This window comes from Cyanistes caeruleus, chromosome 13, assembly GCF_971803275.1.
Source record: "Cyanistes caeruleus chromosome 13, bCyaCae1.hap1.1, whole genome shotgun sequence".
Lineage (NCBI taxonomy): Eukaryota > Metazoa > Chordata > Aves > Passeriformes > Paridae > Cyanistes > Cyanistes caeruleus.
The window spans coordinates 9,205,114-9,232,688 of NC_141713.1; the positions used below are offsets into that span (position 1 = coordinate 9,205,114).

The window sequence follows — 27,575 nt, forward strand, 5'->3', positions numbered from 1 at the left end:
AGCTCTATTTTATTCACAAACAGTAATACTTATTTCCTCGGCAATGACAGGAAATAAAGCAATTAGATATAAAGCAATTAGATAAATCATTTTCTAAGTCAACACTGGTGTCTCAGCATAACTAAAGTCTGGCTCACCAATATATACAATTCTAAAGCATTTGGAAATCTACAGTCCCATGTGAAAATATTAATTTATATTTAAATTGCTAACTGCCTACCCATCCTAACAATATTAATATTAACAGTGTGACATGAACTCTCTGCTGAATTTGAGATGTAGGTCAGTTATGCATGGAGTTGCCAAACTATAGTTGGAAAATATTACTTCATCAAAGAATTAGCCTTGGTACAACGGTGAATAGCAGAGCCACATGTCCTAATATATGTCAGCCTGGCGCCACTATTGTATGCAGAGCTATTTGCATATATATATTTCTATCACTACCCTGGTTCAGTATCAACACCCTCTGATATGCATTTCCCAGCACATAAATGTGAGCAGCAAACTGGCTGCTCTGAGGTCGTTCTGTGCACTCACTTGCAACGTTCGTGGTTATTTGCACTTTCACACATCATCTTCACAAAAGGCTGAGCTCAGCTTATTAAATGTTTGACAGAATATTGCTGCTGTGACTGAAATCTTACACTTTAAACTTCAGATAGAAATGGTAAGATTAAAAAGAAAATAGGTATCTTTCCAGCAAAGGGTTAGGAAGATAAAATGAAGCGGTGAACTGCTTAATGCACGTTAATTCTGATTAACATTATTCTTCCTCCACAGATGTTGAGGCAGAAAATATGTGTATTCTGTCATAGCTCGGCACTTCTGCAGCTGCAGACTGATGGATCTAAAAGGTGAGTTTACTTCACCATCAGGTTTTAAGTTCTATTAGGCTATGGCTGGAGATTTCATTTTCAGTTTTAACAATAGTCTAGACAGATGTGCATCTCCAACAGGGATTGGAGAAAGTTCTTTGATGAGCAAGTCAGCTGGCCACGCTTGCTATTGCAGCAAAGTGCCCTGCACTCTGGTGGGCTTTAAGTTCTAGACCACTTCTTGGAAAGAAAGCCCATTTAAAGGAAACCCTGAACACACAGATGTGTATTTAAACTGAAGTGACAGGCAAAAAAGAAATAGATGTGGGTGACATGACTAATAAAAGACTAATGATCAATGATTTTCTGCCTTCAAGGGTAATTTATTGCAAGATATAAGGTGAATTTCTGATTCTAACATTACAAGCAATGTCAGTGCAGTTCTTACTTACCTTTTACTGGACATTCAATCAAAACATTTGCTCCAATTCCTGCCACGATTGTACCTCCAACAACTGCAGAGAAACTTCTGGCTTCCAGATTTGTCATATTTAACACAGAGGACAAGATGACAGGCACCTCTTTGAAATTAAAGGGATAGTAAGTTTTAAAAGCTTTATTTAACTTCTAAACATTGATCTTGTATTTAAATTTATCATGTTTGGGATAGAATTCAGTCTGCAAAGAAGCAGCCAGAAAAGACAGGTGGGACACATACAGGTGGACTGAGTTCACACCTGTTGTGGTTTTAGAGCAGCAAGACCATCTTACTGCTGCCTATTAAATCAGGCAGAGTTTCATGGGTTGCCAGTAAAAGAAACTATTTCACACTGCAGTGGGCATGGGTGTTTATATGCATGTATTTATACACATATATATGTGTATGTGCACGTATATGTATATATATGTGTGTGTGTGTAAAAGCCTGATTTTGTGAAATAGCGCTGTTTTACCTGCATGCAACAGCAGTGATGTTTCCATATCAAAACCAGAGTCATTAACAACCAGACATCCATAGGTACCAAGTTCCTTTTGAGTAGGATTCCGAATCTGCACTTTTCCAGTGGTGTCCAGGACCACCCTGCACAATAACCAAGGAAATACAAGGGTTACTACCCTGGGACAAACCCAGCTCAATCCCCTTGCAAGAGTTACAGCAGCAAAGCTCCTTTTTTAGGAGTGTGCAGCTCCAGAGCAGTCACAGCTCTGCCTCCTCTCTGGTGGCAGGAGGGGAGCTCTCAGGGATACACACAGGGAGGATTGTTCAGAACTCCTGCTCCTACAGGGCTGTGTCCTACTTGCAGCCCTTTGAAGGACAGTGCATTTGCTACCAAAAACCAGGATCCCCTGGGAACAAAAGTGTGAATAAATCAGAATACCGCAATTAAAAGTATTAGGCTTGGCTAGAAATTGATCTCTCCAGAGCAAGCTTGGTTTTCAGCTGGATTGGGGAATTCACAAATCTATGGCCTAATCTGACTTTCAAATTACTATGGGGTTGGGGTTGTTGGGGCTTTTTTTTTTTTTTTTTTTTAATATCATCATTGAAGCTAAAATCTTCCAGCAAAACCTCACAGGTGTTTTGAATACCTTGCCTGCCCTCTGAGGGGCAAGGTATTACAGACAGCATCACAGGCTGGGGAAGAGGCTGAAAATAACTTTCCTGCTCTGACACCTTTCTCAGCACTAAGTGACACGACTTGCCATACACTCAGCACATCCTGCAGCTGGTGTTTTCCCACACTGAGTACATCTACATAATAATAAAATAATATTAAAAATACTTGTGTCTCAACAAAGGAAGCCACCTCATGCATGGCTCAAGTACATCCTTCTTTACAAATCTGACAGAAAAAGACCATTTACCTCCTCACACTCTTTCAGATGCAATGCTAGGAACATCACTTTTGAGTCTACACACATCTATGTGGATTTGTGTATAAGAAACCTTACTGGGAAAAAAATTGGGAAATAAACCTAATATATGCCTGAAATGCAAGAATATCAGTCTGGGCTAAAATTAGGAAGCAAACATACTTGTGAATAAACAAAACACCATCATATCCACAAAAATCAAAGTATCACTTGCTACAAATTAATGGAAAATTATGCGCATTTCACAAAGTAAACATAACTGGTGGGAGCTACATGGCTCCAAAAACATTTGCACTTTTTAAAATGGCTTAGTTTGGGTGTCTTTGCTTTAATTGATAGCCCTGCAGAAGTATATTTTTCTTGGCAGTGCATTTAATCAGTTAAATATGTTGAGAAATATCCAAAAGTGCCTTTATCATTTCAGAACCGGTTTTTTCATTACTCAAGAGCTAGCTGTAATTCCAAGAGGCTCACACACAAAGTTAATGTTAATATTACCAGGTGAGCTTCTAATTTATCAGCACTCAAGTAGAAGTATTTGCTCAGTCTTGAGCAAATATCTGATTGTAACAGCTTGCTGTACTCGTTTGTCAGCTCTCAAATGTGATGGCAATACAGGTTCTTTATTAGTTTGAATTTCACTGTCCTCAATAGAAATATTTTAAAGTATTGAAAAACATTCATAAAAGCTCTTATTTTTCTTTTTCAGTTGAAGTTATGCAGCTCCACTAATACCCAAATGGTGTGTTGAAAATGAGGGTACCAGTGATATTTTCCCTTCTTAAAATGAGTTAAGAGCTAAGACTTCTTTTCATCTATACCATGGCAGATGTTTTTAATGTGTTCCCACTGTATTTAGTATCTGAATGAACCCAATAGCCTCCCTAATTTGAGGGTAAATCTGCTCTTTTTCTGACATAACTGAAATGATTAAAGCACATCAAAAAATATGGCCAGGACATCCAAAACACTTCACCTTATAAAAATAGTCAGTCCTCCTATGTAGTATCCTGGAAATGTCCAAACACTTGAATGTCAGTAAAGCCAAACAACGTGACAGATACTTGAAAGAATAAAAATAAATTACTTAACTAAAAAGATGGAAGGCCCAGTGGCCATGCTTATCTCATTTCTACAACAGTATGTTCTAATATTGCACAGCAGGGTGGATTTTTTCCATCAATAGCAACATAATAAGTCATTCAAAAGTAAAAGAGAAGCTATTTACTTACTTTGCAGAGGCTTTTAATGTCTCGCCATCTTTTGTCCAAGTATATTTCACTTCACTAATACCAGCTGTTTCACACAGTAGATTGACAGCATGAGTATTCTTGGTCAGAAAAACTGTATTTCCAATTCGTACAGTTACTGTTTTGTTGAAGGAAACTTGAGGAATTTCCTTTTGCCTCATAATAACTGGAACCTTCTGGTCAAACATTAACTTATCAACCGTTTTTGTGCTGAAACGTTCAGATTCGTTTGGCGACTTGCCTGTGAGTTTTGAGGCAACTTTCTCATCCTGGGCCTCTTTCCATTTTTCAGTAGTTGGTTGTGGAGGCCTGGATAACTCAGCAATCAATTGGTAGATGAGCTGGGACGCCAAGTCATCGCCGACTTCTCCAGTTTCAATGAGCTGACTCATGTTCCCTATCAGCTCCTCGAACTGTGCGGTGTCCATGCTGTAGGCGCCCTGCAGAGCCGCAGCCTCCAGGCGTTTGTTCCTGAACTCACGAGAGCCAAAGCCCTCTGCTGAATTGCTCCCAAAGCTTTCAAGATTCCGCAGGAGCGGCTGATCATTCACTTGCCTGTCACCCAGGTAGAGCTCGTTCTTCTTGCTCCACATTTGCCACATCTTGCTCATCTTGTGCCATTTGGCGCCGAGGCTGTTGGCCTCGTTGTGGTCCGGGTCACTGATGTCGCTGGGCTGCCTCCGCAGCGGCGGGGGCTCGATGAGCCTGTTGTCAGTGCCGATGAGTTTGAGCACGAAGGTTTCGTGCGCAGAGCCCGCAATGCACCGGTACACCCCAATATCCATGGCTTCGAGACAGTGGATTTTCAGAGAGCCTGACTTAGTGATGCCAAGCCTTTTGGAGTTCTGTAAGTGCTGTCCATCTTTCTCCCAACGGATAAGGGACTTCTGGAACCTTCGCACGGGGCACTTAATTACCACAGATGTTTTTGGGAGTAAGTAGGCTCGGCTTCCTATGGTAAAATTAATGCGCTTCTCTGGCCTTGTCTGAATATAAACTCGGTGAATGCTGACAATCTGAGGTCCATGGGCAGAAAACTTTGCTGGAAGCTTGGGCTTGATCTCTGCAAGAAAACAATGTGTTGAAAAGCATCTAGTCATTGGCAGTCATGCTTACAAAATCTGCTTTTCACAGAACACTTGAAACAGCTTTTCCTGACTTTGTTCAAGTCCAGACTGCAACACACAGAGCTTTTATCTGAGTCACAAAAACGCAAAAATATGAACAACATGAAACCATAACATTCCCTTGCTTCAGCCAAGAATTCTATTCCTTCTTCCCCAACTCTCCTAACAATAAAAGGATACAGGCAACACATACCTACGTGAAGGATGTAGATAATGTACACATATATGAAAGAATATATACATGTATTATATATTATTCCATATGTATGTTCTTATTACGCTTATACTTCCTACTGCTGCCTCAGAAAAGCTAGGCATGTTGGAAATGAAAAAGCTGAATTAAAAAAATGTGAACACATTATCACTTTCCCCACATTTGAGCACTGTTGAGTGCAGAATGACTTAAATTAAACAAAATCTATCCAAAATGTAAGGTTCCCCTTGACTCTTATTTAAAATGTTGGCTGGCTGTGCTGGTTGCCCGAGTCAAGCCAAACTGATAGCAGTGCAGGAGGTGAAAGAAACAGTCAGTGAAGACACAGTACACGCAACAGGCAAAGCCAACCTGTAATCACAGGCTGAGGGTAATTCATTAGGGTTGAAAGATGAGTTGCTGACAGTGTTGTGCCAAGCAAGTAGGGAGGGAAGGGAGGAAAGAGAGAAATAAGGCATCATTTTGAGAGGATGAATATAGTGACCAGATAAATTACAAAAGCAGGCAATAACAGCATAAAGCTTTGTGCAGGCTGGGTATAGAGACACTGGGTTTTATGAAGCTCCTCCTGCACTGAACTGCAGGCACCTGGATGCTGGAAGGTTTCTAGGGAGCTGCCTGGATGAACAGCACCACAGACAGGCTTTCCCAGCAGAGCTGGGGAGGCACAGGGGCGCTGCAATGTTTTGGATGACTCAGTGCTGGCAGCACCATGCCCTCTTTGATCAGCAGAGCTAATCTGGCAGGGAGGAAGAAAGCGCTGCGGGAGCGAGGGCAGCACCCCCAGCCCTTCCATGCCAGGACCAGTCAGCCACATGGGAAGAGTCGGGAAACAATGATATTGGTGCTAGAGAACAGCCCAGCTGTGTTCAGTGACCCAGCTGTTTGCTATGTGACAGAGGGAAAGCTCAGAGCCCGCAGAACGAGCTGATGAGCCAGGAAATGGACACACAGATCACACAGCACTGCTCAGCTCATCTGAACCTGAAATCAGCACTGCTTTCCACTTGGGAGCTACTTAAATAAAAAGACAACTGCACTGATGGCACACAAATGATACCCAAGAAAGCTGCATGTACATGTGCTCCAAATATGCTGTGAAGAAATAGGTGAAAAGCTAAATGCTTCGAGCATTCAATAAGTGTGTTCACTATAGGAACTACACCCTGGAGTGCGTTCTTATGCTTATAAAACAAAATGGTTATTTTCAATGTTTTGGGTAATGAGTTCAGACCTGTGGGGATATCATGGTTTCATAATTACACAGCTTTTAAATTGGGATTTGTTATCCAGATACAAGGTTCCCTCAACCATTTCACACGGTACAACAATTAAATTGTTTTAGGCACTCAGTTTACTAAAATTATTAAAGTAGCGTCCTGTTTTTAATAAGTTATTTGGCCCCAAATATTTATTTTCAGGGAAGTGTTCCAGTTTATATCTTCCATTTCCAAAATCCAACTTACAGACACAGTAAGTGTAACTTTAAACACACAAATTAAAATACTTCAGGCTGTGGTCTGTTTACACTAGTTATTCCAACTTAGAATTAAACCCAGTGCGTACTTATAAATATGTTAACAAGTCTCATCCATTTCATTTCTTTAAAAAAGACAGACCACTAACTCTCATTAGCAGCTCAACACTAAAGGGTGTGTGTGTTTTTACTGGTGACTGGTGAGCAAGGCTGAGAGTGAAACAAAGTTCAGAGTTGTGGATGGCAGGTCATATAAATATATAAGGTCATATGAATGTATGAGGCCGTGTAAGTATGCATTCTCTAGATCCTTACTGTCATTCAGTCTTGCAGCTGCTGAGCTAATGGACTGTTTGGGAGAGTAAAGGCAAATCTTGAGGAATATGTGCTGGAACCATTGGACCTCATTATCACCAGATACAAATCCATCTGTATCTGTGACCTGTAATGGTTCTGAACAGCTTCAGCTGGGTTTCAGATCCTGCTGACCTCAGGGCTAGACTGGTGTTATTTCCTATTTCTCAGAGCCCAGAGTCAGGACTGTTTCTACTTAATAAGCACTACTAAGTCAGAAAACAGCTACGATTACCAGCCTCAGGGTAAAAGGTTATGACTAAAATGACTCAGCATTGTCATGAGACAGTAAAAAACCACTCATCTGAGCCACAGAAGCATCACCTTGAGGAGGGAGATTTAGAAACTGCTCTCCAAGGCAAGAACCCCCAACAGCACTCACACCACGCTGCTCCTCACCCATCCACATCTCTCCTTCACATCCCTCACAGCACTCTCTGGTCCTACCTTCTACTCAGTCCCCGTTCAAGGCAGCCTCAACCCACGGCTGCAGGAGGAGGAGATGCCTCCTGCATGTTCCTGGGAATCCAAAGGCTGCTGCTGCCCCAGCCCTGGCTCCTTCTGCAAGACCCAAACAGGAACTACAGGTATGGACCAGCCTCACACCTTCCCCTGCCCTCCTGCTGCACTGTGAGAGAATCACCAGGCAGATCTCAGCTGCAAAGGCTTCCTTGCTCCAAAGGGTGGTGGAAATGGAGGGAGAGGACAGTGATTCTCTTTATGACTTTGATCTGCACCCATTCTGGCTGATGGTGCTCCCTCTGCAGCCCCCTGCACTGCTCTCTAGGCACTGAGCTGGAAGCTGACATGGTAACATTAATATCAGTCTGAGCTAAGCAACTTGCAAACCAGCTCCACTGCCATTCAACTATCCACAATTAATTAAATTCAGATAGATATGCAGCTCAAAATATTTTATTAAACTTTATGCCAAGGACATTCCTGAAAGTCCACAGGGCTTTATTTAAGTGGAGTTTTGAACCTCAGGATTTTGGCATGCTAGTCTGAAATGCAGGCCAGGAAAAGAAGTTTCATATTATGTATGAATCAGTAATTATTCTATTTCTTATTTTGTTTTGTGAATAATTTTTAAAGCAAAGCTTCAAAAATGTATAAAGTAGCTATTTCTTCACAACACTATGAGTTGGGCCAAAACATGGCTATGTCTGACCTGTGCTCAGAACCAGGCCATTGATAAAGGCTTTTTGTTTTCCCCCAGCTCAAAACTAAAATCACTTTTTCCTCCCTGTCTTCTCAGCACCCTGCTCCCCAAACCTGCAAACCAATACTCTCCTTTATAAAGGAAGGGGAGCACAGTTTCAGACATAAGGAACCTGTGTTTAGATCTGGCTATTCTAAATTAGCGTGTGTAGTTGAACATTCTCTGCATCAGAGAGGTTTTTCCATCGCTGTTAAACTCACAGTAAGTGTACCTACCATCAGCATCACAATCCAATTGAGCCCAAACTGTACAATTTCCAAAGACAATCCTTCTGAAAAGATTCTTATATAGACAGATATAAAACAGCAGAATTTTTAAAGAATATTTGTACTGTCACCACTCCCTTTACAGCTAATGAGGCCAGGATTCAAATTTTTACAAGGAAAGATAGAAATTATACCTAAAATTATCACTGGCACAGAGTTCCAGGTTTTGAATTCCACCATGTTAAGCAAAATGTCCAGTGTGATACAAATGTACAGTGAAAAGACAAGGCAGCTACACTGGATCCTTATCTTTCCTAATGTCCTTTGTAATTGATGTTAAATCTATGAATTTTTCTTTTTTTTTCCCAGTTGGAGTAGTGTAAATGATAAAGGAAAAATCAGATCAAATTGTGTGTAACAGTGAGGGTGAGTTATACCATAACATATATTCAAAAACTACTTCTTGAGATCATAACCTTTGTTTCTGAACGGCAGAAATAAAAATAAAAGCAATCCTGTTAATACTGGTACAGTAATTATGACACTCAGTTTGTGCCTGTTATGTTGTGATAGTACAGGGAGATGAGTGAATTAATGTGCGTACAGATTTCTCTTTATAAACAGATCATTCCAAATCAGCAAGGAACCAGATAAAGTCACATACTTACTGTTGCAGGCATTCATCTGACAAGACCTTACAAGCAGTGAAGGAGAGAGACCACTGCACATTGATCCATTTAATGTGACATATTGGCCCTTTGCTGTTAGGTTTTGGCAGGCAAGTTTTCTTCTCTGGATTCCAACACCACAGCTTACTGAGCACTGTGAAAAGAAGGATGCAGTCAAGCTAAACTTGGTGCTCCACACCACACATGCTAATTTTAAACTATTTTGTTTTGTGGTAGGTTTTTTCAATTTTTTTTTTTTTTTAATTTTTTTATTTCTGAAAGAATACACACACTCTGCTTCGTTAGGAATCCTTGTGTTATCTAGTTGATAGACTAATATTAGTTATGAAACTCTCTCCACTTTTCCAGGCAATAAGAATATAAGACAGGCAGTTTTTCTAGCAAGCAAGTCATGAATTAAAAAAACCATGACAGTATTTATGCCCAGCCATGGGCAAAACAGAGCAGTGGGATCTGGTACCTGACAGAAACAATTCAGCAGGTTCTAAACAGTCTCTGGCAAGTCTCTCAACCCTCTCTCTTAGGTTCTATTGCATGAAACTGTAATTGCAGCCTCTAAATTCAATTTTCTAAATAATTTTGAATGAGGAGTGGTAGCAAGCTTGCATTAAGCAGGAAGGGAGAAGAATATATTCCAGAATAATGCAAAGATTTGCTTTTTGGAAGCTGCACCATGAAATTATTGATAGTTAAACATGTCTGGTAGAAAGCACTCAGTGTCCTTCAGTGGCTGAAGCGCTGCCCAGGAGGGGGGCTGTGATCAGTCTGGCTGCAGGCAGGGATGCACAGTTTAGTGCAGCACAGGCCTTGTGACAGCTTCAGCTGCCCTGGCAGCTCCAAAAGCTCATTCACACAGGCAGAAACCTTCAGAGCTGTTGTTACAATGGAGGGTTTTGGTTCACCATTATTGAGGTTTGCTCACCTTGGACCATTCTCCAAACACCAGCTGAGGAGGACAATCAACTTTTGCACATGCTTTAGTAGCTGGCAATTTGGGTTCCTGGCAGGTGTCGTCAGGGTGTTTCAGGAAGCTTCCATCTGTCAGCAGCTGCTTACAGGACACTCTGCGGGTCTGAATCCCTCCTCCACAGGTACGTGAGCACTAAGGAGGACAAGAATTAAGTACAGCATTTATACCTGCATGGACATCTGTGCTCTCGGAAAATGACATCTACTTTCAATGAAAAGTCATGCAGCACAGAAAATTCATCTGTTAAAATATTTCATATATAAGAGATGAGGAGAACTGGAGTTCAAATGTCAAACATATCACCTGAATGCACAGAAGTGGTAGAAATCTTAGAGAAAAACGTGCATATTATGGATAAGTCTATGTCCCTCACCAGTTAATACATAAAAGAAAAAAAAAAAAAAAGCAAGTTATTGTGTTTAGAGAGCACAGGGAGAGAGATGATGTATGGAAGAACAGGTATCCAGCCTTCTGAAATCCTAACAATGACTTCCACCTCATCCTGTGACTACCCATTGCCACAGGAGTCTAAAGCAGTGTTTTTGGGTTGGTTTGTTCTAATGCTGGAATGTGAAACACACACAGAAGGTCGGGAGCTGCCTTCTGTGCTGGAGAGTTTCAAGTCCCTGGCCAGAAGACCACACTTAAACCCTTTCTGTGACCCAGCCATACCTGCTGCCATTCCTCAGCGTGCCAAGCAGGGGGACAATCGATCTGGTTACAGGCTTGTAAAGAGTGAGGCTTTGGGTCCCTGCAGTGGCGGGCGGCAGGGCCGGATGCTCCGGGCTGCTGGCAGGACACGTCCCTTGTCTGGATCCCCACCCCGCAGGGCGCCGAGCAGCGGCTCCAGGGACCGCTCTGCCACCTGTCCCAAACACAGCCAAAACTCACCTTCAGCAGCACCCCCAGACTGGGGAAGGAACAGTCTTATCCAAACAGAGCATAGCAAAAAGCACAGCTGCAGTTATTGGTCAATGGCTAGAACACCCCTTGGGTTTGGCCGGAGCACAAAAGTATAAATTTGGTTTATAAACTTGCAGGTAACAAGCAAATGCAGAATTTATTAACAATAAACTGTCATTGTCAGACAAGTTTAACTCCAGTATTTACCTTTAGAGTGCTCCTCTTAAAAAGAGCCTGTTGGCAACCTGCTGATGTTTACATTGATAAATGTAAATATGTAAATAGACCTTTCTCATATTTACAAAACTTCCTTTAAATGTATATATACTTTCTATAAAACATCCTGTTCCTGTTAATGTCTTCCCTAGATTTAACAAGAGCAGGTTTCTGCAAATACATAGAAACAATTAAAAAAAGGATCTGGGATGTCAGAGATCAGAAATGGGCAAATAAGTCAGCACACATCAAAATTTCACATACGGCCCTTTCAAGTGATCAAATGAATTAGAGTTTTTCTTGGATTTAGACTGGGTTCATTCATTCCCCAGAATCTCCAAATAAACATAAGAACTATGTGGGGCTACTAAAAAAGCATTAAATTAAGGTGCCTTTAAATCATAATTTCATAATTTTTTTTTTCATTCAATAAAGATAAAAAGTAAATATCTTCAATTTTTTTTTTTTTTTTGTGAAATATCCTAAGAATTTTCTTTCTACCACTAGGAGAGTAAAGCTCTTTTTCCAGCTCTGGCAGATATTCAACATGGAAGAGATTTATTTCAGAAAATGTCCCCTATTTCATCAGTGAGATATGAAGAGTGGAAAGGGAGTGAACAAGACCAAAAAAAGACCCCAATCCTAAAACCTTGTTGAAAACAGAAGAAGTGAAATTCCATCCCAAAAGCATGACCACAGTCCTGCAATCTGAACCCTTTCTGAGAAAGCCAATGTTTATTTAAGTCCCATTAACCCTTCCTTTGCCAGACATGATTCCATTACTGCAGGGTACCTCGGGGGACAGAGCTTCGTGTTGCAGGTCTGAGTCATCGGGGGTGGCCTCTTGGAATTGTCACACAGGGTTTCATTGACACCTTGTTTTGTGTCCACGTGCAGACACATGGCAATGGCTTCCTGTGTGCCTGCATTTGAAAGGAAAGCACCCATGAAACACTGAAGGTGGAGCAGATTTCTGTAAAGCTTGCTGTTGAATAATACTCAGTAAAAAAGCACTGAATTAGATAGCAGGCTTAAAAGTAACACCTCAAGTGAAAAGGAATGCAGAGACAGTTTACATATTTGTGAATTATATCTTAACTTTACTTCTGTGATATTTAAAAGTCTTGATTTGACATTCTACTACTCTGAAAACCAATTAGAAAATCAGGTTTTTCTGTCAGGCTATTACCAGAGGCTGCATCTGCTGGCTCTGTAATGATCCTAAACCAACTACTACCTCCATTGCCAAAAGTGAAGTAAAAGTGATTCCTTCTCACTTACCTTGCCTTTCATAAAGAGCTAAAGATCTGAAAAAATTGTTATAAAAATGCAGAAAACTTGCAAAGCTATAGTCAGGAGAAACGTTCTGTGTTTAGTCAGCCATTCTCAGTGGCCAAAAGATGCAATGGTTTTGCTGAAGGCAGCAAATCTGACCCAGCCTAGAGCTTTCCTCACTCGTTACCATTCTTGGCACCTTCTGATCTGCAGTTCTTGCTACCTGGATCTTATTACTAAAGCATGGAAGATTACTAATGCTCAAATTTCTATGAGCAAAATGAAACGTAATATAAGTTTCCTTTAGAACAAGACAGCTTAGTGAATACACATTCAGTGAACTACTTCTATTTTAAACTCATGCAATTACCCAATTTTATATATCATATTTTTTAGTATGAAAGCCTTGCTCAATTTCAAAGCTCACTCACATGCACATAAAATACAAGATGGTTGTGATGTGCCTGGTGGATTCTGTGTATCTGGGATGTTCTATAGAAGCAGTGCTAATGATCCAAATCCTATAGAACCAAAGAGCTGAAATCATAAAATACCTTTATTGTTTCCAGGTAAAAATGGCTCTTGAAAAGTTATCATAGAACTGGAAATTCCTTTCTTTCACATCTTTCACTTATCTTCAGGGGTTTTGTCAGGACACTGCTGACCACAGCCATTCTGATTCCAGCAGGCTGGAATACCCAACACAGAAGGTTCCACCCCAGGCCAATATTTCTCTCCTTTACACAAGCACTGTCATTTTGTTCATAAACCAAAGATGTTCCCTCCATCTATAAACAATTTTGCCTCAGTCCAGTGTATCAGCCAGCCCAGGCCACAATCCCACTTGAGCCAGGTCCAGCTGCTTCAGACATCTCAGCAGGGGCAAACCAGTAGCGATTCTCAGAATAACACAGATTCTGATTTCTTCCAGGCTCTCTGGTACACCTTGAGACCCCCTCTGGGAATCATTTGCAGCCCAGAAAGACCTTGTTATATAAATGTTTTGACTACATCTACAAAGTGATGAATTTTTATAGAATGAAAGACCTGACCTTAAAAATGATTGATGGCCTATTCAGTTCTCTTGTATCAAAGTACTGATAATTCCGTTAACGTAGAACACGTATATTGTGGGAAAACAATCTTACTAGTCAGACTGAGAATAGATATTTAACAACAAATACCATGACTGTAATACAGACATGAAAATGCCCAAAGATGACAAAACAATAAACAATATTCTTCTTATATATGTAGGGGAATCAAAAGCTGTCGTTCCAATCAATTCTCAAGTGTTTGCTTAACAGGAGTGGCTTCCCTTTTCCCTTACAAAGGAAATGCACATTTGGCTGTCTACAGGAGAGAAGGAAGCATTTAGAATTGGGTTCTGACAGAAACAGATTTGCCTTACTAGACAAGTAATCAAGTCCATGCCAAGCATCCACATAATCTATATTTTAGGTCATAATCTACCCTATGCTGCCAAGCTTTAGCTTTGCTGACCTCCCTGTGTTGCTGTGAGAAAACCAAGGTGATGCTTCTGCTCTGGAACAGGTCACAACACAAAGAATCATCTTAATATCTCACACAAAGGAGGGGAATGAAATGAAATTCACCTCAGACCATCTAAATTGGCAAGAATGTCATGGGAACTTTTTACCTTGGTGTTACATAAGCTGAATTGGCCAGCCAAATGAACAAAAGGCATGCCATACCAGGTGATGGGGTCTGACTACAAATTGCCACCTGAAGTTCATTAAGCCATTCCTGCCTTGAAGCAGGACCAGCAGAGCTTTAATCACATTAAGAGAAGAAAATATTGATGTGTGGTGTGTTTTTCATTTGATTGAAGTACAGAGCACAAACTGCTTTAGCAATCCTTCCCCACAGGGGCCTCAATGAAAGTGAACTTGCACCTTGTTTTGATGCTCTAAGTACAAAATGGATACTAAAGGACTGTTAAAAACCTACCACGAAGTCCCTTCCCGTTCCTTCATTCTCAGTTCAAGAACTCTATTCAATAAATAACTGCACTTAATTGATGTTAAATTTGCTTGAACTTAACTGTCAAAATGTCTTCACAATTAATCAGATTTCTCACCCCAAAATATAATTTTCCATTAGCTGGGAACTTCAATCACAGATAAACTTATTCTATGTCAATTGGAAAATGGAAAAAATCTATTATTCAAACAAGCAAAGTTTTATATGTATGACTTTCTTGGCTTATAAAATAAACATAGTAGATAATTTAACTAAAACATTATGTATGCAGCAGGGAGCATTAAGTATTTTTACAGTAATCTGATGCACTATTGTAGTAATTACCCTACTATTCAGTGAAACAGAATATTTTCTATTTTAACCCAGCATTCAAACCACATACATTTACATTCTTTTACAATCTTTTCTGTGCAATGAAATATACAGTGCTTGAAGCTGTGTTAAAAGATCAAAATGTTTGAATTAAGCCCAGAATTTCTGTTCCTGCATTTTTAAAGTACAAAGAAAATGGGGGTGGAAAGCTGCTGTGCAAACAGCAGAAGGTGGATATGTTCTCTATACATGGAAGAGGAAGGACATTTATTTACATCAGACAGTCTCAGTTTGGTGGCTTCTTCAAAATATGTACTATAAGCTGAAAATAAGTCAGAAGAAATGCCAAATTCTGCATATCCTTGAGCCTCCCTGTGCATCTGTTTTATACTTCTGTGAGAGTAAACAACATCTGCAGCTTATGAAACAAAAGAAAGGAGTGACCAGTTATCAAGGTGACTCCAACACAAGCTGAGAGCAAATTCTCTCAGCTTTATATGTGACTCTCTGAACTGTCATTCTTTTTTTTAGAGCCCTTAAATTTGGCTAGAATCCACTAATATTCTAAGAATCTCAGGTTTCTCATAAATAAAATGGTAAACTTTTAGCCCTTATGGTCCAGACAAAAGCCTGAAAACACGACTGCAGTCTGAAGTTATCAAAGCCACAGAGGCTATAGAGGAAATAACAGGAAGTGCATATGTTATTTATTGCTTAATCTCATCATTTTTAGGCCAATGTAATGACTTTAGGTGGTTTTGAAGCATATGGGATGTAAATAATAATTATTATTATTATTATTATTATTATTGCATTTAACAACCAAAATCTGCCTCTTGCAAATAAAGGTATATTTAAACAAGAAAATGTTCAGTGATTTTTAAAATAAAAACATCCCTTTAAAATATTGTTGAATAGTTAAATGATTGACAAAACTAAAGAAATGCTATAGATTGCAAAAAAACCCATTTCTCTTCAGGCATATTCTTCTTTCTCATAATGATCATTGATTCCCAACTGATGATATTATGTAAATTGAATTTACAGCTGGGACTCTCACATGGTGGCCAGAGTTCTTTAGAAGAAATTAGATCTTTCAGATTTAAAAGAAAACAAAAACAAAAGCAAAGAAGCCCAAAAAAACATTCAGGGAAAATGAAGGCAAATTTTGTGATCCCCAAGCACACAGCTGGCTTGTTTTCAGTTTGGGATTTCTTCAGGCACTGAATAAAAACCCAGATCTTTAGATTTCAGACTGGTTACAGAGCTTCCTACGGGTATTAAAGGTGATGTCTGCCTATGACTAACAGGCCTCCACAACTTTTATTTACACTCATGGAAAGACTGATGAAGGAAGCATTAATTATGCTAAGAGGCATAAAACAACTCAGCTGCTCTCAAAACCTCAACTAGTTTGGCTCCTCACATGCAGCGTGGGAAGGCCTCAAACGGAGGTTTGGTGCAGAAAGCACACAAGTGACCCCAGACTGGTGGGACTGCTGCTCTAGAACTGGAAAGATGAGGTTTAGATAACTCCTTGCAAATCACTCTTTGTAAGCCTAATACCCAAAAAACCCCAATGTTTCCATCTGCTTTTTTTTCATCTGCTTTGCAGAGGGACCAGAGGAGACTGAATTACAAGTCTAGTCTGTGTGAGGATTAAAAAAAAGGTGCAAGTGACAAGCTCTGAAAGAGAGATTCGGACTTTGCTCGAATAGTGGCTATAAAAGCTTCCAGCCTACTTAGACCCTGCAGAATTTTCCCTCATTCAGAAAGAGTTAAGCAGTAAGAAACGGGGGTAGGGAGTTCCGAGGATACAGAAATCCACAGGAATTTGTTTTAATAGCCACTGCTAGATGCATACATACTAGAGGAAAAGTACCTAATATAATTTACATTGCACTGGGTTATTCCAAACTCAGACAACATTTATTTCTTATAATGAAAGAGTTCATCTAATTGAAATGAGATTTGAACATAAAACTTAGCAGAAATGGATCAGCTCCTTTGAACTACACAATGGAAAAATAGTAGACAGTGAGATCATTAGTTAGTACATTGCAGTGAGTTGGAAACAGAAGAGATGTCTGGTTCCCTTAAAACTATTTATCGGCAGGTAATTTTTGGTCTGTTTGAAAGCCTTTGCCAAGGCAGCCAGAAGACCAGGGCTGATAGAAAGGAAAAATCACCTAACTAGCACAGCAACATGGGGGCTCCTGAAGCTGCTCATTGATAAAATACCCTGACAACTTCCCACATTTCCCAGGAGCATCATGTAAGGAAAATGTCTAGACACAGTACCAGTGATACCACAGAAGTCTTAAAAACACAAACAAGTGAGTAATTTCTACTGCATAGCAAAAAAATTGTTAGATTACTTGAACACCTTATAGGACAATTCTGGGTCAGGGAACTTCACAAATTTGTGAAAGGGTCAGAAGTCAACAACAGAATTCATACTTGGCTCCCTCAGGAACAACATTAAGCTGAACATGAGATTCTGCTCATCAGTCATTTTGAAGTTCCTTCCAATCAAACTGCTGTGTTCAGTGCAGGCTCCTTAAATTACCATCAGCCTGCACACCTAGAGCAAGTTTCTATGGGGATGATTTTGCAAGGACAAACACACCCTTGAAGATGCAGAATGCAAACATGTACATGTGCAATAGCAGGCAAAGACTAGAGATTATTTCAGACTACTTATCTCATGATATCCTCAAAATTCAAAAACCCTGGAGTTTTAGAACACCTCTGGCAAAGACATTGGCTAAAAATCAGCAAAGAGGATTTAACATGGCAAGAAAATGGTTGTATGCTACAAAAATCAGTTGAGATACCAGAACTACAGATTTAGAAATAATGAAAGTTTTCTTCTGCTTTGCAGTACAATTTCCTTATTTCTGAAAACATTTCTCTTATTAAAATAGGAAACAGACACTCAGCCACAATAGCTGTCACAACCATCTCATGCTTCTACAAATATACTAGGACTACAGTCTCTCCTCCCTAGTCAGTCATGATGCCCACTGCAGGGAATGGGATGTTCAAGCTTTTGTGATCACAGGTGCTGCTATTCCTGTGGAGCAACCCCCTCCATAAGCAGCAGTGTTAAATGATAAAGGAGGAACTATCAGTCACTTACCATCCTGCTGAGGGCATCCCTCCCAGCTTCTGTCTTCCAGCTTTGAGCTGGTGTATAGCACAAAGGAGGCTGCTGTCTGCGAGCTCTATCTCGCTCTCCACTTCCAATTGTTTCTGTTTTCCCTTTTTCCTACATTTTTTAATTCTTCTATGGGTACAACTGTCTTCACTTCCCACTGATGTCAGCAATCCTGTCATATATAGGTGTGTTCACAATTCCACTGCCTCCACTTAACACTTCATAACTCACTTGTGCTCAGTCCCAAAGTACAGTAAGTAGTAGCAACACCAGCAGCCTTGTCTGGTAACATGTACTTACTACGACAGGGAGATTCGATTACATCCAAGAAGGAATGTGCCTAACTACTTGCAGACAGATGTATGGCACAGAGTTCCTTTGCAGTGATACAGTGCACCCAGACCCAAACCAGCTCCCGTTTGATCTTCACGCCGGCCGGGCTGGAAGCAAGTCTCCCTAATTACAGCTCTGTGTTCCTACTGTTCTGCAGAAAATGGCAGCATTTTGGAAGAAAACAAATAAGCAGGGGAATTTTTACTCTGAAATCACACAATTTTGGTTCCTAGGAAAAGGTAGCTCATCTAAACATTTCCACCACTGGTGCATCAAACACAATGGTACCACAGACAGCCTGGCAGCTGGCACTCCTGCAGCAGCAAGGTTAAAGCAAGTTGCTGCATCAGCTTCCTGCACCTTACTTAACCCAGTAAGTGTTTGCTGAAGGAAAGAAAGTGGTTTGAAATGCTCTATTGATAGCCAAAAATATGTTAATGCTTGTGGCTGTAGGTTTTCCTACAGATCAACCTAGTTACTTTAGGGCAACACTAAGAGGAGATGCAACAATGCCAAACTGCCAAATTCTTACAACACAGGATAAATTAAGAAAAAATAAAAGGTACCTCCAAGACACGTGGCTGAACATGGAGTGAACCCAATATATTCCCAGTCATAAATCACACTGCCATCTTCAGCATGAGGAAATTCTGGTGTGTAGGGGACAGGATCACTGTCACAGGACACCTGGTGACAGACTCGTTCTGTGGCTGGCTTCTCATCTTCACATTCCTCCTCAGGCAGCTCCACCTCGGTCTGAGTAAACGCAAGAAGAATCCGGCACTTCACCTCTCTCACCTGGATGCCACTGCCACATGTGGCACTGCATGGAGACCAGGGCTCAGGGATAAACCTGCAGATCATCACAGCACTGTCATTTATTCCATGTAATGTGTCTGCACAGCTAAAGCACAGCCAACACATATAAATGTGTGTTTATACACAGAGCAGACAATACATAATACTGACATTTAAATAGAATGCATAATCAAGTATCTTAAGTCGCTCACTTGACTCTCACATCCCAGACCATTTACCAAAACTCACACAAGAAGATGTAGGAGAAGAGGAGAAAGAATCATGGGGAACAGAGAAAGCTGTATCCCTTTCTGAGGAAAAAGGAAAACACCTAAATCTTCTCTCAGTCTCATCCAGCAGTGAAAAAAGAAGAGACTCCAGGAAGATGTATCCATACAATATAAAACAGCTCCCCAGGTACACAGACTTGGGCATATGCCAAAAGTATATCTGCAATCTGCTTAAATCTGAGATGTCCTCACCTTATTTCATACTAATAATCAGCAACCAGAGAGAAGAGAAGCACTTTTCAAATGGAACCATATCCAATGCACACCACTGCAGGCTCTCTTCAGATTCAATCCTGCAAGCAGCCTCTCATCTTCAATAAAGAGGTCTACCAGGCTACAGTTTATCATTTTTATTAGAAAGCATTTATGATCCTAATGAACTACAGTAAAATCTTGTTTTACAGGTCATGAATTTGTTATAATATTCTCTGACTTTGAGGGTCACATTAATACCTGATAGTAATTTTCAAAATGGCACTAGAGCCAAGGGGTTGAATTTCATTAATAAAGTCATCCTGTGTGACTCCGGGGGGTACTCTATAAGAAATCAAATACAGAATTTCCTAGAACTCTTTTTCCCCATGAAAAGATTGCAGTTGCTCTTCATTATGTGTCCAAATGTAGCTGATGATCAAAACACCAGCAGGAGATATTTGACCAACAGCAGGAGGATAATTTGACCAATGCTAAAAATGTATTTGGAAAGAAAGATCCAAATTAGGATTCAAAGATTTGGCCCTTATCTTGGATAAAGAATTATTCTTCCCTTACTGTAGGAAAACTGCCCTTACAAACAAAAGAACAGTAAGACAAAAATCAGTATTTACACACTGCATACACAGTAAGCACAGAAAAATATCAACAGTGTGGTTTGACTCTGTGCAGTTTATCATCTTGCCAATAATTTCTTGCCAGTATACACGGAGGAAGAATCAAATAGAAGAATAAAAGGATGTAATGATACCCTAAGTCAGTCCTTGGGATAGTCACCCAGGCCATGACTGGGACAGACCCCAAAAGAGACTTTTTCCTGTGGAAAAGAATATTCCCATTTCCAACAGAGGTTAAAAGATTAACTGGTTATTCTTTAAGGAGATGTCAATGAAATAGCTTTACAGCTCTGCTACAAATATAAATATATCTAAGCCCATCAAAACTTCCTTGAACTGTTTCAGAATTTTTGTTAGAGCTCACAACGGACTTCAGGAAAAGGCACACTATCCCCAGCTCCTCCTGACACCAAGAACTCCCAGTGCTCATCCCTTCACAAGTCTGAACACCTTCCAACATGGCCAGACTAATTTTTATTGGAAGATACTATTAAACAATGGATGGCTGTGTCCAGTGATCAAATCTGAGCAAATGCCAGGTCAGGAACAACCCTACAGCCCGCTGAGTCCGATGGCACAGCTGGTGGGAGCCAATGTCCAGATGCTTCTGGTATAAATTCTAATGACCATTCTGTGGGAACAGCTGCAAAGGAAGGCTTTCTCTTACCCCAACAGGCAGAATCAGCTTAAGCCTGGAACATCAGAGCTCACAGTCTTTTCAAAGACAGTCGTGCAAACTACCTAGGGTGGCAAGATCACCCTCATCCAATGAAACGCTGAAGGATGAGCCTAACTTAAGCATATTAGCTGTGCTTTGAAGTCAACAGGATGTCAATGTATTCAGAGGGAAACTTGTGCTTAAGTGCTTTATTGGATCAAGGCCAGTTTGCATAGGCTTAACAGAATGATTACTTTCTTCTTCTGTGTTAAAAAAAAAAAAAAAATTAGGTCCACTTATACTTATGTACCTAATTGGAAAAATAAGATGGATGGACATTTATAGTTGAAAATAGTTGGTTGGTCTTCTAACCATACCTAAGTTTATAGTCTGAAAGTATTAACTTCTTTTGATAAAAGCATGACAGCATCATACCAGAAATTAGTGTTAGTGTACTGTTAGTTGAGTGCATTTAAACATTCTAAAAATAATGTATTTCAAAAACATTCTTTTGAAATCCTGTATAAATTAAAGGAAATTTTGAACCACAGAAATCATTTCACTTAGCAACCAACCGATTTATAAAGAAAATCAGAAAATTCTAAGCATTTTTTTCTTTGACTTATAGCTAGGCTATATTAGAATTGAGGTTTTTGTGTTGAATATTAGTGTCTGGTATTTTTTCAGTGAAGTGCAAGATAAAAATGAACACAAAAAATACTTTTTTATTGTACCTTGGCATTTGCTAAACCTGTCATGTGACTATTTTCCTATTGAAATGCTAAACTATAAAACTTCTCCAAGGATGATCATGTTCAAGTCACACTAAGTACCTTCAACAGATGCCAGTGGAGACTGCTAAAAGCAGAGCAAGGAACTGACTGAACACTGAGAGAGCTGATTTTTATCTAAATTTTGAGCTCAAGCAGATGGGGCTTTTTTTATTTAGACACAAAGCCTGTGACAGGTCATTAAAGAGAACTCCATCAGCCTCAGATGTGAGGTATTCATACACATGGTAATGCTTTGGACACAATACTTCCCTGAAGTAAACTCACTCTGTCTTGGGCACACACTCATGTCATATCATATCAGAGTCATATCTGACATATCATATGTCAGAGTCATATCAGGTCAGGATTAAGGACCATCAAAGTACTTGTACTACAATGCTTTGTAGATCATCAGCAATTTATAATGGACAGGATAGTGGTACCTGAAAATTCTCTGAGGTCTTTAAGTACATAGGCAGGACTCCTCTTATTAAAAAAAAAAAAAAAAGGGAAAATGCAAATTTGAGGAGTACAACTTTTTATAATCAGAATTTTTACCCAGTCATTCTTCCCAATGCTACATAAAACTAAATTGCTCCTATACTCCTCTGAGCAGGTATAAATAATGAAGACAGTACAGATGCAGCAGAGGGCATGTCCATGCTGCACTGTTATCAGTCCAGCACTAATGGAAATGTGCATTCACCTGGCACATGCTGTAAAAGCAAGTGTAGGATGACCTGGGAAATGAAGCAGTGACCTAAACTACTGATGACAAAACTGGGACAGAGCAGCCCAACTCAACCAAATCAAATCTGAACTGAAAACTGAGCTCAGTGCAGTCCTCTGCAGCTGACTAAAGACTTGGAGAACATGGTGTCAGTTTTTTATTTTCCTCATGACCATTTTTCTTGCTTTCAGTTAAGACAGGAAATGCCTAAATAATGAAAAAAAATAAGCTGCTCTAGCAATATTTCCGGTCCAGTCCTAATGCACCAAGGTCCTGGATAAAAGTCTAAAGAGGCATCTAAAATGTTGGCTGCTAGTGAGCAGAACTTCCATGAGAAACACTGCATTTCACATCACTTCTTAGCTCATATTGCTGAAAAAATACATGTTTTTAAAAGTATTTTTGTTTTTCCCTAAGCAATGACAGAGAAAGGCAGCAGAGGTGCCTATTTCTTTAAGTTACAAGTAATAAAAAGGATGCAAAAACTTGCTGGAGCTTCTCTGTGAATCCCCCTGTAATTAAGAAGGCTCGAGGGAAGAACATTTAAAATAATGATTGGTATCAACTGTCATCACATTCCACAACTGAAAACTAAAAAGGTCAGATGTACATTTTTCTTGGCCTCACTTTAAGGACAGTCATTTTTTATTTTGCTAATAATAATAAAAAAAGAAGCTTTTGAACATTGCCCCTCTATGTAAATTCAGGACACCAGCAGTGGTAGACCACAGAGGCAGAACTATTTATCTTCCACAAGCTACTTTTGGCATATGCATCATTTTGGGCTCTAAAACACAGCTGCATTTATTCTCTTATTCATTATCAACTAAAATATCACACAAAAACATAAAGAGAAAGTTGTCATAAAAGGATGGACTAGAAGTTGAGACTTCATGTTGTGGTTTAAATTTGGATGACAACAGAATAACTTAAATTAAAAGTGATGGCATTTCACCAAGGAAATCATAAGTCTCCTGCTAGGCAAAGGTGGGCTATGAGTTATCACTGTGCCATGTCTAAATTACAGAAAACAATCAGATCTGAACAAGAGGGAAATTTTGTTATAATTCATTCTGGGAGAAGGAACAATTTATTGTCACAGATTCTTTTTAAATCTTAATTCCTGACTCAAAAAATCTGACTAGCTGGAAGGGACCAGAGCTGTTTGGGCATGAGGTTTAAAGCACTGATGGAGAAATTCGCTGATTGCAAACCATTATTATCCTCATGACCAACAATCTACAAAAAGGAATGAAGTCAGGCATCACTTGTTTGTCATTTCTCCTTACCTGTCACCCTCCTTAGAAGACTAAAGAGCGAGCAGTTGGCAGCAGAAGACAGTAAAATGAAACTAATGGGGAATGTGGCTACAGTGTTGGAGCTGGGTCCCAGGAGAGGGGAGGCACAGCCCCCCGGCACAGAGGGGAGTCATCAGCAAGAGGCAGCTGGAGAAACCTTTCAGACTTAGGTGAAGGTGCTTCTGGAAACTGTGAAGGAAAGTCTAAGGACAGCATGAGGCTCATGAATCTAAGATGAAAACCATCTAAGCCTCCAGAGTCAAGTGGAGAAGAAAAAGGCCACAGTGGAATATATGGGTCACAGCTGGGAGGGATGAATAACTGCTGTCGCTGTCAGGACAAGGCACAAGGCAGCCCATGACAAAGTTTCCTGCTCAGCTGGGTTACATTCTGCATAACTCCTGAACCAGCAATTCTGTCCTCCCTGACTGTTCTGTCAGACTGATGCTGAAGGGTCCTAAAAACCCAGAAACTGCATTAGCTCATGGTTGCCCCAGCAGGACTTTTTAATGCTAGAGATAATTTTCTTTATAGCTTCATGCTGAATCCTCTCTAGAAGTGACCTCATATACCTTCATTCTGCTATTCTGACACTTAAGAGACACATTTGATTGCATCATCCCCCTTTGACAATCACACTTTGTTTTTATATCTTTGCTACTACCCTGCCTGAATTCAGGGCCACTTATTCAGAGAGTGAAATAACCATTGACAGTAGGTTGACACTTGACTTGAGAGGCTAGAGCAATAAAATTTTAAACTACAGTCACCATAACTACATAAACACCTGTTTGGCAAGAAGTTTATTCTGTGAGTCATTGCAGGTGTAAAGATTTTATTACTCATGGTCACACCTGTTGCTGCATGTGTGCCAAAAATCAGGAATAGCTTGATGGAAGAAGAAAAATAAGCATAAGGTACACTCCACTATCAGAGCAATATAAATCTCAACTTCATTAAGCTCATCTAAATGATTTCAAGCTGACTTTACTACAAAAGAGTGCAGAATTCAGCAAAGCACAATAAAACACTGTTGAAAATCTCACTGTATACAAAGTTAATACTTTTTAGAAATTTAAATACTTTAATGCCTACATATTGAATATATTACACATATAAATGTGTGTGTGTGTGTGTGTGTGTGTATGAAATGTACACAGGGGAAATAAAGAATTGTGTGGGTGCCCTAACATACAAGGGTCAGGAACAAGTATAGCTGGATTTAAGTTACGCTTTCATCCCCAGGACTTGCAAGGCTTAACCTCATCAGTTTTTAAGAGGACTCACAAAATCCAGATGTTATTTCACACATATACACATGTAAAATAGCACAACTTACCCCCATAGATGCGGCTAAGCACAGAGATCAGCAGGTTTTTCTCACTTTATGCATTGGTCTCACCCCCCCAAGGAAATCCTGGCAACCCTACAAAGCACCTCTTCAGATTTAATACTACCACTACATTCTTGAGGTAACAGCTATGACCAGGATAAAACTAAAGTTATTTAATTTATTTCTGCTGAAGCATCTCCACATGCATTAATTAGGGCTTAATTAGGCTAAATCAAGACCCCTTTGAATTCCTGAATGATATAGGGGCACTGTAATAGTGTAGGTCTGTCATCCAGAACGGGAGCTCCAGAAGCAAAGTTACTGAGATGTAAAATCAGGAACAGCTCACCACAGGACTCATCACCCATGGAGGGCCAACTGTCAAAGCAAACTGCACAGCAACAATCATTCCAGAGATCTGCAAAACACACTGGAAATGTTTCTTCACTATAAAAGGCAGTGTACTTACGTTGGCTCTTCTGAGACTGTTATGGTCTCTTCCATTTCATGGGCCTGTTTAAACCATGGCAATTTTGCTTCCACAGGACTTTTTTCTGGTAGAGGAAAAAAACCCAAAACATTCAGTAATTTCTCCAAAATCAAAGCAGTATGTAGATGTTAGCATTAGTCACCTCAGAACTTCACAGTTTACATTGTTTATTGATCAAACGCTTTTGTAGATGTACAGGATAATAAAACAAAATTTACTAGAAAGTTTCATCATGCTGTTTGAACTGCATTCTTTGTTTTAAATATGCAGAACTGGAGAAGGAAAAAGGAAAGTAGTTTGAGTGTAGCTTAATGAGCTGCTGAGTCACACTGAGAATGCTGACACATTTAATGAAAGTAAACAAGAGCATCCCAAGTGACACATGGAGTTTCATTCCCATTTCAAGTGTTACTGATCCACTCCTCCTCCCTGTGTTAAGGTCATTTATTCTGGTATTCCCAATTTGACCAGACTATATAGATTTAGTTGGCACACTCACCTCATGACAGTCTGGCCACGTTATCAGCAAAAAATATCAGCAGGGCACCTTTCCTAGCACCAATAATTAAAGTACTTGTTTCTGCCAAAACTGAAAAAAGTCCTAGTAAATTCCAGCTTCTGGCATTTCTGAAAAAGGTTACCAGGGGCTTTTAATACTCTGAACAAAAATGTAAAACAATAACAGACCCAGACAAAATTCCAGTTACCTTTTGGCTTGTAACACGGTATTGGCACGATGCACTCCTCTTTTATGTGCAGTTTGAGTTGTGGATTGCAGCCCCCGACATGCTGCCCGCGGTGGTCGATGCACAGCACGACGCGGTAGCGCAGCCCACGGCCACAGGTCACGGTGCACTGCAGGAGACAGCACAGCCAGCTCACCCTGCTGCCCTACTGCACCTGCACACACTGCTCACAGGATGGCACGGCAACAGGGAGGTGTTTACTAAAGTTCTCCCACAGAGACGCACGGATTTGTCCCTGCATTGCTAGGTGGGTAAGGAAAAGGTTGATGCTGGAATAAAAGTCTAATTGTTGGGAATGCAAGTGATTTCTTGGGGTTCTGTGAAGCTTATCTGATTGGCAGCAGTGTGAAACAGAAGTGGTTATGCACTGAGAATGCACTGTCTCGCTGTGGTGTGTTGTAGTTTAAGGCCTGGCGATCTGAAGATTTCGAGATGTAACGGAAAGTTAGCAAAAACCCCTCTCTGTTAGGATAGTAAAACCTTCTGTAATTAGCCAATAGCACTTAAGTGTGACATGAGCAGATGGGAGTAACACAATGACCCTAGGTTATAAAAGGTCAAATTCTCCTGCAATAAACGCCATTGCTTCGCCATCCATCACATTGATGTCTTGTGGGTAGAGTGGTCTGAGTGGCCAAAGGGGGGTGCACGGTGCTGGCTTCTGAATTGGGGTGTTTGCCTTGCTTGAAAAAACCAACAGTGGTGATTTTCAGTTAAGGCTGGGTCAGGGGAGCTGCATTTTCTACACTCTTGTGTCACTGATGTCATCCAGATGAACTGAGGAATTACAGGAGTGCTGACCTATCTGACTGTATCGGATAACTACAGCCAGGAGAAGCTGGCTTATGCTATTGTTACTATAATGAAAGGTAAGAATGCTGGAAAATCACCCTTGCAGACTTGCCAGCCCCTGAGACAGACATGCCTTTAACTATTACAGCCAGTGAAATACTACATTTATCAAGAACTGAGACATAAATGACCTGACTGCAAAGGGGCCTGACCTCTGTCTCTAACTTCTCTTCCATGCAAAGTAGAAGTTCAACCAGCACAAAGAATTCTACGTGCATTTTTTTCACACAGACACATGAATGTTTTGATTATCAGGCAGAACTGCTTAGAGCAAACTTTTCCCAGTACTATTGATTATCTTTCAGGGCTATACTTTTCTAACAGTCCTGTGCTAATAAATACATGGTAAGACAAGACCAGAGGCTTTCTTTA

At 40.2% G+C, this 27,575-nt stretch overlaps 1 protein-coding gene across 4 annotated transcripts in view; it reads right to left on the bottom strand.

Moving 5' to 3' along the window:
• ADAMTSL3 (ADAMTS like 3) overlaps window positions 1-27,575 on the bottom strand; it is a 177,960-nt gene that overhangs the window by 21,942 nt on the left and 128,443 nt on the right. For all 4 annotated transcript variants that reach the window (XM_086849604.1, XM_086849606.1, XM_086849607.1 and 1 more), the window contains 10 exons: window positions 26,313-26,460; window positions 25,585-25,669; window positions 18,972-19,258; window positions 12,115-12,244; window positions 10,875-11,067; window positions 10,155-10,334; window positions 9,212-9,365; window positions 3,926-5,006; window positions 1,772-1,899; window positions 1,271-1,399 (listed from right to left, as the gene is read on the bottom strand). In XM_086849604.1, coding sequence (XP_086705730.1) covers window positions 1,271-1,399; window positions 1,772-1,899; window positions 3,926-5,006; window positions 9,212-9,365; window positions 10,155-10,334; window positions 10,875-11,067; window positions 12,115-12,244; window positions 18,972-19,258; window positions 25,585-25,669; window positions 26,313-26,460 — 2,515 coding nt within the window. The remainder of the gene's footprint in view (window positions 1-1,270; window positions 1,400-1,771; window positions 1,900-3,925; window positions 5,007-9,211; window positions 9,366-10,154; window positions 10,335-10,874; window positions 11,068-12,114; window positions 12,245-18,971; window positions 19,259-25,584; window positions 25,670-26,312; window positions 26,461-27,575) is intronic.